This window comes from Strix uralensis, chromosome 12 (assembly GCF_047716275.1).
Source record: "Strix uralensis isolate ZFMK-TIS-50842 chromosome 12, bStrUra1, whole genome shotgun sequence".
Lineage (NCBI taxonomy): Eukaryota > Metazoa > Chordata > Aves > Strigiformes > Strigidae > Strix > Strix uralensis.
In genome coordinates, this window is record NC_133983.1 from 1211103 (window position 1) to 1226156 (window position 15054).

Below are 15054 nucleotides of genomic sequence, written 5' to 3' on the forward strand. Positions count from 1 at the left end.
CTGCTCTAGGTCATGGCATTTACTCCAACCTGCTGGGATTTCATGGTGGGGTTTCCTGGGCAATGCTGGTAGCAAGAACATGTCCGCTCTATCCAAATGCTTTGGCTTCTGCTCTTGTGAACAAGTTCTTCTTGTTTTTTTGGTTTTTTGTTTGGGTTTTTTTTTTTTTCAAAATGGTAAGAGCTATTCTTTATTTTAATTTGCAGAAGGAAGTAACACTTCGAGAGGTAGTTCTTCATATAAGATTTACATTGACAGCATTCAGTCCTACCCTGAATTACATGGCAGAGTTTTAGATGGACAGTTACTGGGTTTTCTTATAGAGGGAATGGCCAAATCCTGCACTGCTGAAACAACCCAAAGACAGCAATCTTAGTTTGCCACTGTAGGACCCTAGGGTGTGTAAACATTGAATTCAGAAGCCTTTAAACTTTTTTCTAACCCAAACTGATGCTAAGCGCAATTGTTTTAACATCCGAGATGAACCCCTCAGACCGGTACCGTGTAATGGGGATCCTCACCCCAGGCTCTCCACAGCAGAACTCTGCACACAAGGGATCTGCATCAATGCCAGCGGTAACGGGAGAGGAGTTCAAACATGGTAAAGTCCTTCCCGTGCTTGTTAACTGGTTAAAAAGTGTAATTCTTGCTATATGAAACCACATTATGTGAATTGGTACCTAAGCACAATTCACAAGTGAAACGATCCTGCCAGCATAGCGCTTTTTGCCATCAAAATACTTGATCAGCAACAGTTCAGTGTTTCAAACAAGAAGACATCAGAGCAATTAAAAAGTGAAGAGGGAACACGTATCTTGAAAGGCAATGCCCGCAGAGGCAGTTAATTTGGAGGAAGGAGAGACTGGAAGAGATCTCCAGGCCCATCAAAAGGTGACTGAGCTCCATAGTGAGCAGTCAGGGGTTGGCTGGTTGCTTCCTCCTTTCTTTATTTCCCTTGGAAGGCTCTTGCAGAACCCAAATCTTCTAAGCATTAAAGAGTTTTCTTCCAGTTTGCAGCTTAAAGTTACTCAGGGCCAGGCATTACACATTTTTTCTGGTGCCCACACCCTTCAGTCTTAGTAACTGTTCTCCCTAAGTGTTATTTCCCTCTTCTGCATTTACAGCAGTCACCCCACTCTTCTCCCACTTGCTTTTCTGGCCCAAGCAAATCCCGCACTCCTGACGTCAGCACGCGTGTCCATCTCCCATGTCCCAGCGATCCCCGCAGCTCTCCTCGCCAGTTCTTCCAGGGACAGTTCATCTTTCCGGTACGTGAAGGACCAGCAGGGCCACCACGTCAGACGAGCTGTGCTCTCGTCAGTGGCATTAACTCTCCTCTGCAGTTGCTGAAAACACTGTGCCTGACACACGGCAGTGCAGCGCTGTCTCATGCCCCCATCACGCTGCTGGCTCCCAGATGCTCTCTTGTGCTTCCCTTGAGCTCCCTGTAGGTCTTCTTCCCCCTCCTCAGTTTTGGCCAGCCAAAGAACATCCAACTTATGACTCTCAAATTCTTCCCACTCTTCTAAATATCTTCGTGGGGGTCTCAGCCTTCTGCCCTTCAGATCAGTAGCTTATCATAACAGGAGAAGGATAGCACTTTTTTTCCCCAGGTAAGCAAATACTTAAACTCTTTGTTTAAATATAAAAATTAAGAGGAAGGAAAAAATAAGAGCCAAGTGGAAAGTGAAAGTTTAATTTGGTGCTGAAACAGCTTGAATACTTCTGCTGCAGCTGTGGCAGGGGGCTGACACTTAAATGTCTGATCAGGAGAAAAGCAAAAATCCTTCCGCTAAGGTTTCAAATTACAAAATAACTTCATCTAAGGGAAGACAAAATGTCTATATGTAAATATTGCTGTATGTTCATAGTGCCTTCTCAGCACAGTGTTTCTCTTACGGCACGAAGAAACTACTGGTATGAAAAGTTAGGAATTTTAAGTGTTATTTTGAAGCAATTTACACTTAAATCAGCAGTAGTGAGGAAACAGTCAAGAATTTGGCTTGCAGAATGGGAGATGATTCGTGACTTTCCCCACAGCTTTTCCCGTGAATGACGTTTACAGCTCTCTCACTGTGTGGCAGTGCCAGGCTTTGTCAGGGTCGGTCTGGTCAGGACCTCAGCAGGCTCCTTGTCCATCACTACGATTCTTCAGTCAGCAAAGACAGAAAGAAGGCCGGGCAGCACTGCCGCCATTGGCCGAGCGTAGCCCCGCCCCCATCCGGCTCCTAGCAACCTGGGCAGCAGCACTGCTGCTATTGGCTGAGCGAAGCCCCGCCCCTGCCCGGTTTCCTAGCAACCAGGGCAGCACTGCCGCTATTGGCTGAGTGAAACTCCGCCCCCATTTGGCTCCTAGCAACCTGGGCAGTAGCACTGCTGCTATTGGCCGAGCGAAGCCCCGCCCCTACCCGGTTTCCTAGCAACCAGGGCAGCACTGCCGCTATTGGCTGAGTGAAACTCCGCCCCCATTTGGCTCCTAGCAACCTGGGCAGTAGCACTGCTGCTATTGGCCGAGCGAAGCCCCGCCCCCATTGTGTCCTAATAATGCCCAGGATGCGACCAGCAGTGCCAGGGCAGCGGCGCTCATTTGAGGAGGAGGAGGCGAGTAGTGAGGAGGTGGTGAGTAGTGAGGAGGAGGAGGAGGCGAGTAGTGAGGAGGAGGCAATTACTGAGGAGGAGGAGGAGGAGGTGATCAGTGAGGAGGAGGCGATCAGCGAGGAGGAGGAGACGGCGAGCAGCATCACGACCATGGCGAGCGGCATCAGGACACGGCGACCAGTGCCACCAGCAGCTCCCAGGTGAGGACAGAGCCAGAGCCAGATCCGACAGGCTCCTCGGCAGGGCTGCCCCTTGCCGCGCCCAGAGCGCCAGCCCTTTGACCTGAGCTGCCCGCCGCCGTGGTGAGCAGGGCCAGGGGGGGCTCCAGGGGGCCCGGGGATGGGCTTGGGGGGCTCCGGGTGGGGTGCTCAGGGGGGCTCCAGAGGGCCCAGGATCACTCTTGGAGGACTCCAGAGGGCCCAGGGCTGGTCTGGGTGGGCTCTGGGGGCCGGGAGTGGCTCAAGGGGGTCTCCAGAGGGCCCAGGGCTGGTCCAGGGAGGCTCCGGGGAGAGGGGGGGGGTCCAGGGGCCGGTCCGGTCGCTGTCCCTCCCACGCGGTCCCAGGGGTTGGCAGCAGGGGGGCCACGGGGGCCACGGTGCAGTCGGGGTCACCCCTTGCGTGTGAACTGGGTGGCTGCGCTCGTTTCACGGCCCCTGGCCTTTCAATTCTGTAAGAATAACGATGTGGAATTGAGCACTGCAAACAGCTGGAAGCCCTGAAGGTGTTTCCCGGCGCTCAGCGCGGGCAGAGCGGTGGTTCTGGGTGAGGGGTTTGGCTGGAGGGAGCCATTGGGCGCAGGTCGGCACCTTGAACCCGGCTCCTCTGCACATCCCGGGCCCCTGCGCCGCGGTGATGGCGTGTGCTGGGAGCGGGGCCGCTGGCCTCAGGCCTTCCCCTTGTTGTTGTCTGGCTTCAGAGCTGCAGGTTGTGAGTTTCAGAGCAGCCAAACAGTGAGGGTAGACAAAGGTTCAACAGTCAGGTGAGACAAAGAGTAAAGGAAGTAGTGTGAAGCTTTTGAAACAAAACCCAGGTGAATGTGAGCGGTGTCTCCGTGGGGCAAGGTGAGCGGTGGTCTCACTGAGGTCAGATGGCCAGGGCTGAAGGGGTCCTGCAGATTTTTCAGCAAAGATACGAGGTGATTTGGAGAGACTGTGGCCTCTCCCTCCCGTGGTTATCACCTGAGTAAAACGGTACGTGTGCTTAAGGGTTTGGTGGGCTTGGAAGAGACCAATTAATTATTGTTGGGCTCCAAAGCCCCATCCAAATGTCGCCTGCTGACTTGGGTCAGTTTTGTTCAGTAGTTGTGTCCCGGCATGGCTTCTGACAAGCACGGCAGTAGTAGCTGAGGTTAATAACTGTGGAAGCCAGAGCAGTTCCTCGAGGTGAAGTCCCTGAGGTGCAGCGCGGGGCAGCGGGTGGCCCAGCCGTGGGCAGCGGCTCCCCCTCGGAGCAGGAGGGTCAATGTACACGTGTCAGAGCCCTGGCTCCTCACACAGCACCAGCCTCCTTTTGCGGAGACGGGGGATTGTTTTCCTGGCTTTTCATCTTCTGAATAGATGGCCCTCAGAGAGAGAGGAACCCCCTGGCCGTATTCGCTTGGCGTAAGCTTGGAAGCACCAAACAAAATAAACATTTTTGCTGAATAGTGTCATAAAGGCAGCAGTTACCTTCTGGATGCCTGTACTGGCACGTAGATGGCAAAATCCCATTCTCTGTGATGGACTTGCACCATCTTTTGAGTCCTAGGCCCACATGGGCCTGTTAGGCCATTCCCAGCTGGGACTCACAAAGTCCTTACCAGCAGAACATAATGAACATATCAGAACATAATGTTTTGATGTTTAGGTTTTATAATCTGTTTTCACTGCTTTTGGTTGGGTACAAGTGCTTTGTTCTAAGTTCTCCTCACCTTTATTTCTTCTTCTAGAACTCGAACCGAGCCAGCGAGTGGAACATCAGCCATGCCGTGCGTGCATTACAAGTTCTTCTCCCTGCTGCAGTACGACACAGTCACCTTCAGCGGCCTCAACATCTCCCTGGGCCACCTGAAGCGCCAGATCATGGGCCGCCACAAGCTGAAGGTGACCAACTGCGAGCTGCAGATATCCAACGCCCAGACCGGAGAAGGTGCGTGGGGGCGGCGGGCACGGGGCCTCGGGCACTGCCCGGCTGGCGGCGGCCACGGCCTGCGGGAGCCACACTCTGCTCTCTGTGGCTTGTCCCCACGTGGCGTGAGTCAGCCTGGGGCCCGTCCCGCCGGCGTGCGGGGAACCTGGAGGGCAAGTGACGCCAGCGATTCAGTGAGGTGGGAAGGGACAGTGCGATTCGGCCACCGTCGGTAGCTGTGGCTTGTGCGGGGACCTCACAGAGCCGTTCCGATCTGTTGTTAGACACGGAGCTGGGCGTAGGAGACTACGTGGTCGATGTGCAACGTCTAGTGCTTGCAAAAGCCCAGTAGCCACTTACCGGCCATCACTGGCAGTAAAACAAGTTTTGTGCTAGAAGGGAGTGGGAATCAACAATGGTGTTGGCTCCAGCTTTGTTGAACATTTCTGTTGGAGCTCTGCTTGGACAAGTGTGAAAAGTAGCCCTGTTGAGCGTGATGTCGCTGCTCAATCTGCAGATGTGGAGTCGTGGCGAGGCAGAGTGACACTGGTAGTTGCCAAGGCCCCGCAGCTACACGGGATGTTGCTGCCTGCGGGGAACAGGCTCCTGCTGGCAGATGCCAGTTTTGTCTGAGAGCTGTTAGACTAAGCTGGCAGCTGTTAAATTCAAAGGGAGCAAACAGAAATTTCCAGGGACTTCAGGACTAATGCTCCAGCTTTAGTCCTTTCCTATTTAAAACCAAAAAAGTTAACTTTTAAGTCTACATTGTTTGACTTCACCAGATTTCATCATTGACACAGATTTCATCACCAAAATGAACTCAATTAATTGACGTGAAGGAAAAATAAATGTATGAAAGCCAACAGGTGTCAGGTCCCTTCACAGAACTACCTCGGCAGCGCACTCCGCTGTTTGTAAACCCTCTTCCACAAATCCTCTGCCTCAGTGACCCAGCTGGTGGGATGCTTCAAGTCCCACATACAAATATGTGCCGTGATAAGTGTCCTGCGCAAATAAAGCCTTTACTTCACCAGGTTATTGTCACTCTTCAGTTTTCAGTTGATCCATTTCAATGTGTACTGATTGACTTTTAAGGGGAATTCATTTTTCTATCAGTCTGGTATTAGATGGCTGGAGGTCTCCTCCCTGTGCACTTCACAAGTGGATTGAAAACAAGCATCCCTCCCTCTGTCTATATATATCTCATGCAAGGACAGTCTATTCAGAAGGCAGATGTCAATGCTTCTAATGGTCAGTGAATTGTCATAAAATACAAAAAGAGGACCCATTCCTCTCTTTGCATCATACACCTGTTGTGCATGTTCCAGCTGACCTCTGCACGCTTGCAGAATTGGCGAATAAGTGCACTGGCTGCTGTCCTCATATACACAGCCTCCCTCGAGGAGAGGTGCTGCCACCTGCAATCCTCTGCAGACCTACCAGAACCCTCAGCTGGGCACAGGCGTAGCAAACTCCTGCCTTTTTGTGGAGCCACTGTTACTTATCCTGTGCCTCTGAAATCTCAGTCCAGTGGTTTGTGATCTGGACCAGAAAGAACACTCTGTATGACTCCGTTCAGCAGGTGGAAACAGCTGCTTTGGGCTTCCAGAGCTGCAGCTGGCATCATCTCCCCGTTGCTTGTCAGCCTCAGTGCTCTTTGAGCTCCTCCGACATCAAAAAGTCCCATCTCAGGCCTTTCCTGACAGGTGGCTGTGTAATGGTGAGATTCCCCATTTGAGCAGAGCTCTAGGCGTTGGTTTCAGGGTATGACTTCTGTAAAAGCTTTGGGTTTTGTCATTAGTAGTACTTTCACAGCAACTTTGGCTTTCGGGCCATTGTTCTGATTCGGCCTCCATAGGTAACGGCTTTTAATAGTTAAAACTGTAGGCAGATCACAGGGCATGGCTGCTGATGGTGCTTTAAAACATTTAGTCATATCCAGCTTGTGCAAGTACAATATATAAACCATTCTCATGGAGACGTCTTTACATGTGAGACTCACTCATGGGAGATCTTCACATTTGAGGCTCACTCAGTCAAAGCGTCTCAGGTAGCTCCTCCTCTTCAGAAGACGAACACGGTGTAAGCCAAGGCAAAGCATGGAGACCTTCAGGCACGCTCTGGTTTCAAAAGGCTTTTCAGAAGACTTGTCTTCGTAATTAATTTCGTTTGAGTCTCTCTGCTCTGCAAAAAGTGAATTGAAAGAATTCACGTCCCTTTGGCTTATTCAAGCTAGATGATTAGCTTAAGAGAGGAGACACCACTTTAGTTGGAGCCAGTTCTGCCCTACGTGTGAAAGCAAGCTCAAAAAACCCCTCAGGTTCCTGTGATCCAAACTCCAGCACTGCCAGTTCCGTTTGCATTCGCATGTACAGCCCTGAGCAGCTGACAGTGTGGCTGTCGATGGATGAAGCCCCGAGAAGCAGAGAGCTGGCGGCTCTCTTCTGTGTTCTGTCAGTCCCCAGCACTCGCAGCACAGGGGAATCGTTTTTAGGGAACAGCTCGGAAAGCAGCGGCGCAGAGTTTTCATGCTTTAGCCGAGCGCCTGCTTTGTTGCAGGGTAAGCTGGTCAGACTTTAGAATCTGGTTTACGCAGGTGAGACTTTGCTGTGGTTTGTTCCTCTCCAAAGATCTCTCGGGTTTGTAGCCTAACAGAAGCAAAAGCAACTTGAGCTAGGTCAGGAAAGAACCTCAGGCATGAGCAGACTCTCCTTTAGTGACCTCTGAGACCATTTTGCTGCTGGCATCCAAAGTGTTTGAAAAGAATGGAAAAGGTTTTGCTGCTGGTGTTTGATTCTCAAACCTGAAGACTTCTTGAAAGGTTCTGTTAGTGTGTTGAGACGACGGGAGTGCCATGTCACATACAAAATTTTGCTTTTCTGTCTGTGAAGGGGTTCTCTCAAGTGCTATGTAATTACACATTAATATACATTCTTACGAACTGACTAATGTTTTCTTCTGTATTGGTGTTGTTTTCAGAATACACCGATGATAACAGCCTGATTCCTAAGAACTCCTCGGTGATTGTTAGAAGAGTCCCTGTTAGAGGAGTCAAAACTACCAGCAAAACACGATTTATGTAAGTACCCATAAAGCACTGTAGTCTGTGAGGGGTTGCAGTGTGTTAACTTTTTGTATGGAGATTAGTTTACAGAGGCATTCGGAGTGTATCTTTCTTCTTTTTACTGCTTTTACAGTAAAGAGAGATACGCATGTTCCCCTCTCAGAAGAGTCTGTCAGTGTTTGACTGTGTCTTGCATGTGGGGGAGGCGGGGTGGGATATGGCAGGTATTCTTATGCCTCAGATCTGGCTTTCTGGCATACTGGCTACAGAGGAAAGACCAAGGGTCGCTGTTTGGATGGTTGATTATTTAAGAGCACAAAGCTGTAGCACAGACTTCATCGTTTTGATACTTACACAGCAGAGACAAAATATCTGAGGACTTCCTCTGGCACTGTTGTGTTCTAGAGCTGTAAGTCGGACAGTAATTGCTGACAAACTAGAAATGGGATTTTTTTTTTTTTAGTTGCACTGAATGTGCCAAGAGAGAACAGTTTATGTATACAAATACATTTCCACGTTCACTAGACTATCAGAACATAATGCCTTGATGTTCAGGTTTTATAATCTGTTTTCACTGCTTTTGGTTGGGTACAAGTGCTTTGTTCTAAGCTCTCATCACCTTTATTTCTTCCTCTAGAACTCGAACCGAGCCAGTGAGTGGAACACCAAAAGCGGTATGTAAAAACACAACCTCACACTTTTTTTCTACACATTGCACTTAATTCTAAACAACGTAGCCTCGTATTAATCTCCCAAACATTAACTTAATCTGTTCTGCAGCAAGACATAGTATATGTTGTAGAGACCATGTATTTGATTCACAGCACAGTGAAAACTGAGTAATGCCACCATTTGCACAGTTCTAATGTGAATATTGGTATTTGTGCCTAGTGATGCATTGTGTTTCATATTGAATATGCTGGAATATTTCCTGAATGACTTTGTGTTGTACAGATAATGTAGGATTGGTTTTAGATCAGGTAGGTTCAAGGTTTGCACAATTCAATGGTGCTGTGTTCTACATCTGTCTGTCTAGAGCTAGTATGTTTGTATAGGCTGTCGTGTGCTCTTTGTTTCTTGCAATTAAAATTGTTTGGAGTGTATTTTTTCCATTTTCACATTGTATCACTTAGCTTTTGTTTTTAAATACTTTCTTTGCCTAACAGTTTGGGAAGATGTTATCAAAACCCACTGAGAAACCATTGTTGTTCCACTTGGTACTGTTTCTTACTTTTGACTTGGCGGTTCAAACAAATCCCAAAATCAACATAGCCCATACATTTTGAGGACAGTTCTGTGCAGCTAAGATTCCTTTTCGTGTCCTGAAATACTTGGGTATTTGTTCCTAAAGCTGTATAACTGAAGTGCTATTGTTTGGCCTCCTCTGAGTACTTAAAGGTCTCTAACGGATTGCTGTGAGTTTAAATGTTGTTGCTACCTGAAGTGGCATTCCTAAGTTCTGCATTTGATCTTTCCGTTTTATCCGATGAAACGGTTTAGTTTCACAGTTTGTCTGCAAATGCAAATACCTAAAACCCAGCGCACCGAGTTCAGCTGCTTCTCATGAACCACGTTGGCCCTCTGAAGCTGTCATAGGTTTGGACTTTGTTTTGAACCAATACAATTACATTAGGTTGGACATGTCTCTTTCCGTGACACTCGGAGGATAGAGTGCAGACTTTCAGACTACAGTAGAGGTTAACTTTTGCTATGTTTCGATTGTACAACTTGAATATGTGTTTAATTTTTTGTGAACAGATTGAGGACTCTTCTGCACCCACTGCTCTGGCCCAGCTCATTAAGGTATGTGTATATTCTTGTCAAAGACTTAAAAAAACCCCACCACCACCAACAAAAAACCCCACTGGCTTCATATTTTTAAGTCTTGTACGGTGATGTATAACTGGATAACTGCTGTAATGTGAACAAAACTTAATTTTTAATAATTTACAGTATTGGTTTTAACTTTAGAATGTGTGTATATTTCCGTAGCACCCTGTAAAGAGTAGTTCCCAGTTTGGGAGGACAGAAGGGGAGTCCCTCAACACAATGTTGCACTATTGCTCATCTTCAAGACATAAAGAAGCAGCACTTCAGGACCTGTTTACTGTTTCTCAGACCTTTTGTTAATTTTGTGTTGGAGACCGACACAATTTTCACAGAAGAATTTAACTGGCTGCAAGTTATGGACATTTCGGGGGGGGTTGCAACAGCCAAAATAGAAGCGTTTGTGTAACACGGACAATTGCGTGGCTACGGTTGAGTTTCTAGTCACTGCAGTTATAGAGCCGCTCTCTGAATGCTGCACAGTTTCATAACTTGTAGTCTATGGAGAGTGGACAACACACCCTAATTTGTTTGAACGCAGACTGTAAATTGTGTAAATGTGCCTAATTGTTTGCAGGAATATCCCAATGTGTTAGTGCAGTGTATTAGCAGAGGTGGCCTTCTGAAGCTGCTGTAATGCCATGGTTTGCTGTGGAACTGCTTGCATTTTTTGCTCAACAATGTGTCACTTTGTCTGGGAAAGCACTAGTGGTTGCACTTTGTGAAAAGGCGTAGTGTGAGCCTGTCAAATTACTGGTCTTAAAGAACAGAGGAGGCAGGGCCTCGTGCAGAGGGGCTAGTTCTTTCTTCTGAAAATAAAGGCTGGAGTTCGAGAAATCTCTTCCCACTCTCCTCTTCCCTCTCTCACTGCAGAATTAAATTGTGTACATTTGGGGAAAAAACCCCAACAGTTACTTTGGAAGGTAGTCACCAGAAGAAATTGTTGGTTCTGTAAACTCATGTGAAGTTTGACTCTAAAATGTGAAAAACTGTCCAAGTGCTGTACACATTAAAGCTTTTGAGAAAATGTAGGTATTTCAGAAAAATGCAGGAATGTAACGTAAAGCAGCTCCAAACTGTTATACTCCAACCTCCTCAGTGCAGACGGGCTTGGCATGGAGGCAATGTGTTGACAAGTTTTCTGCTTTGTTATTACCTTGTAGGAAATTCCGTATTTGAATTATGGTCTGTGCCTAGCAATGGTTTGTGGGGTTTGGATGTGTCTTGTAAACTGTCTGGGTTTAAACAAATTGGTCAAGTATCTGTAAAGTTTTCTGTAAATGGTAACGGAAGGGGTTTCATAGATGTCGGTCTGGATTATGTTACTGTTGTGTCTATAAAACAACCATTTCATAAACTGTTGAAACTAGTGGGTTGCTTTTGCATATAAACTCAAAACCATGAGTGGTTGCTCTGAATGATGGGTGCTTGGAGGTCCGTGTCCTTTACATCCCTCCCTTAGACCCTGCTGGGATCTGGACTAGTGTGTAATGAGAACATTTGAACAAATGCTACTTACAAAAAATCAGCTGGCTTTGGTAATTTGAAGGTCTAGTTCTGCGTAAGGTTTCTATTACAATTTGTGTGTTAGAAGGGCACAGCAAACAGGAAAAAATCTGCAGGTTGTGCTGACCATAGTTAAATCACTTACCGTGAAGAAGTGAGTAGGCAGGGGACATGCAGTCTGGGCTGCCTACAGCACACCATGGTCCAATTTCTGCTGGAAAGAATCTTTTGTCTTGCTGAGGAATTATAAAAAGCTTGATTCCTCTTAATGCTTCTGTGTCTGAAGCTGAATTTCGGTGAGCAAAAGCAACTTCCCTGACTCTTAAGTTGTGTGTCCTTTTAATGCTGCAAAGTGTAAACACGGATACTTGCATACATCTCCATTAAATGTACAGCGGAGATTTTCTCCTTCAAATAATCTGGAGCTCAGGAATCCGTTTAAAAATACTGGATAATGTAATTTTTTCTACGCAGAGCTTCAGTCTGCTTGGAAGACATTTGGATTGGTTACACAAGTCTTTATGTAAGGTACAAACAGAGCCTCAGGTTTTGAGTGCCCAAGAATGCTCCTTCCAAGCAGGTTAACGGGCACAGAGACACCATGTGATGGCGTAAGGGCTCCCCAGAACATCTCTGGGACAACTCTGGCTCATAGAAGCAGCTGCTTTCCTGCAACCTCAGCTACTGCTGGGCTGCTTTTTACAGGGTTGGGTGAGTCTTTGGCTGGGGGAGCTTAAACGTGTTTCTAATGTGCGTGTCCAATAATTACCTGTTAAACAGACCGGCAATCTGGCTGAAGCCAACGCTTCCGAGGAAGATAAAATACGAGCTATGATGATCCAGTCTTGCCGTCAGTACGATCCAATCAAGTAAGTGTTGGCAAAGTCCTACCTGTTCTTTGAAGACTATGGAAACATTGTAGAGATGGTTGTTGGAACAAGAGAGACGCATACATACCATTTTCTTTTTTTCCCAAAAACCTTTTAGTTACGTGAAGAAACCCTTGGGTCCACCTCCACCGTCCTATATTTGCTTTTGCTGTGGAAAACCTGGGCACTATATAAAGAACTGCCCAACAAATGGGGTAAGATTGTGGGGGGCTTCTGGTGTCACTTGGTTTTTCACTTGTTTTACCTTGGCAGTTACGCAGCAGTTACATGAATACCCCTATTAGGAATTGTTTCTCTTGGGCTGAAATACAGAGGTTCTATGGCAGTGGTGCAAAGCCCTTCAAAATTCCAGGGAAAGCTGGGATTTTCAATGGGAAATTTTCTTTCTTCGAGGGCATAGTCCTTGTATATGTGCATAGATCTTTCTCTGTGAACTTTAATGTATATTTTTATATATTTCAATGTTACTGCAAATTTTTCTCATCTTAACTCTTTTTAATGACAGTTTACAGTTTTTAGTATTTTGTAGAAAAAGATGACGTTTCTCTTGACCCCATCTATTGAATATTTGCGTGTTATAATTACACAAGTCTCTGGTTGAGTATTCAGGCCATTTAACGTTACTCACTGAACGTACGTGCATCAGCTCTGAATTCAACCTTCATCTGTAGGTGGTGAATATCAGTGTCCCCAGTGGCCGATCCAGAGCCCTGCATTAAGCTCTCCCTCTGAACTGCGCTTTGGAGGAGGAGGGGGTTTGTGCCTCTCCTCTGAGGGGATGGGGAGCTGAGGGATATTTCACCCTTAAGGACCCTGAAGTTGAGCCAAAGAATGTCGACTGCGTTCAGAACACTGCTCGAGCCTTTGGAGCATCCTGGCTATATTCATTTAGGAAAAAGAGTATTTCGGTCGAGCAACCCTTAGGCTAGGTAAAAGGAGAGGATTAAAGGCCTTTCCTGCTTAAAATAGTGGTTGAAATGTCGTTTTAAGTGTGGGTCTTAAGATGAGCTATGTCTGCATTTCTTTTCTTAACAGGACAGTAATTTTCAGTCTGTTCCCAGACTTAAAAAGTGCACAGGAATTCCCAGGAGTTTCATGGTGGAGGTGGAAGATCCCAATACCAAGGGCGCTATGCTGACGAAGACTGGAAGATATGCAATACCAATTATTAATGCGTGAGTATGGAATTAGCTGGTCTGACCAAAAAGTGAAGGAGAGAAGCCACGTGTCAGTGTCTGAGTGGCAATGCCACCAAGCTGGCCAGCATCTGTAATTACGGGGGAAGAAGCACTGTCATTGTATCTTAACCTTAAAACCTGTGATGATTTCTAATATTAAAATAGGGCAGTGCTGCTGCTCACGCCCCTGAACGTTGGTTAAGCTTGTGGTATGCTAAGAATCCGTATTTCTGCAAAACATTTCAGTCGTGTTTACAGTGGCGTCATTCTTTTTGAAAGCTCCTTTTGCTTCTGCTTTATCTTGCTAAGGCTTCTTGCAGAATTTAACAAACAGCTGTTGGACTGAGATTCCCTCTGCCTCTGACATTTATCAGATCCCATGTGTGAAGCAGAGGGATGTTTACCTGTTGCTGTAAACTAAGAAAATCCTGCTGTGTGCTGACAAGAGTGGCTGTTTTAAAATGCACTCGGTAGCAGCTCTGTTTTTCCGTCATGGATCTCCTTTTGCAGAAGCTCTAACATAGACTTCTTCCATTTATAAAACATAATTACACAGAGACTGACTTTATCCTGAGCCTGCGATTGACATTTACCCTCTGGCAAAGGAGAGGTGGGATTCATTTCACCTGGTTTCTAGCTGTCAGAAAATGATTTCTCTAGTCTGAGCTAATTTCTTAGTTGATCCAATGAATGGAAGAGTTCTGCAGAAGGAAAATTGTTCCCCCCTCCCTTTTCTAGCACTCTGGCTATAGAAAAGTAGTTTAAACTAAATGTCTGTATTTTTGAAGGCTAATGTGGAGTGAGAATGACACCTACTGTCTTCATTGGATAAAATCCAAAGCTTGGGAAAGTTCTCCTTTATCCATCTTTAACTTTTTTTCTTTTTCCTTCCCCATCCCCCCTCCAGGGAAGCTTATGCCAGAGGAAAGAAGGAAAAGCCTCCCTTTTTACCAGAGGAGCCATCTTCTTCCTCCCTTTCCTCAGACGATCCTATTCCGGAGGAGCTGTTATGTTCCATTTGTAAAGAAATCATGGCTGATGCAGTCATTATTCCCTGCTGTAGAAACAGTTACTGTGACGAGTGTAAGTGTTACTGCCATGTTTGCTAATTCAAAACATCACACCTGATCTTCTGACAGCAGAAAGATCATAACATTCCTTTGTTACCAGCTCTGTTTAATACTAAAGTGTACCCTGAATAGGAAAGGACTCTTCTTGTAGAAAGGAAAAAACAAAGGCAGAAGGCTTTTTTCCCTTTTTATGCATCTAGTTAAATCCTCTTTCCATGCAGAAGGATGAGTACGAGAAGAGTGCGTAATGCTGCAGCTGATTACAGTGTTAGTTATCAAATGCATTGAGTTTGTGCACAGTCCTTTCTCTCATACAAAACTATAGAGCCAACGCTGGTGACTTACTGTGGTCTGCAGCAAATGGCTCGTTAGGCATTTAATCCACATTCTTCTCCACGGGAGAGTTGGTTAAAACCGTCAGAACTTGAACCTACTAATGGTTTTTGGAGATGTGTCTTATTCATGAACCTTGAGGTTGGGGACTTCTCACTGTGCTGGACAGTGGAGAACAGACCAGTCAGAACATCAAGGCACGGCCTGCTCTACATCTTCAAATGTTACAATAGTGCAATAGCAAAACTGGGCAGCTATTTCCTGCATACTAGAAATTTTTTACACTGCTGAACATTTATAGCTTCATGCTCTCAGTTCGGAACCATATTCGCCCATTAACCATCTACAGGCCTTTATAATTGATTAGAACCCAGACAATGTCCTTAGTTTAGCTAAAACCTATTTTGATGATTCTGATTATACCCAGGTATTAGAACGGCATTACTGGACTCTGAGGAACATACATGCCCAACATGTCATCA

General features: G+C 46.4%; 1 protein-coding gene across 1 annotated transcript; it reads left to right on the top strand.

The window, feature by feature from the left end:
- Positions 1-4559: 4559 nt before the first annotated feature.
- Positions 4560-8670, top strand: LOC141948870 (E3 ubiquitin-protein ligase RBBP6-like). The gene is made up of 3 exons (XM_074881816.1): positions 4560-4725; positions 7684-7783; positions 8406-8670. Exons 1-3 carry the CDS (start codon positions 4560-4562, stop codon positions 8488-8490), a joined length of 351 nt encoding a protein of 116 aa, XP_074737917.1. The 3' UTR covers positions 8491-8670.
- The last annotated feature ends 6384 nt before the right edge of the window (positions 8671-15054 follow it).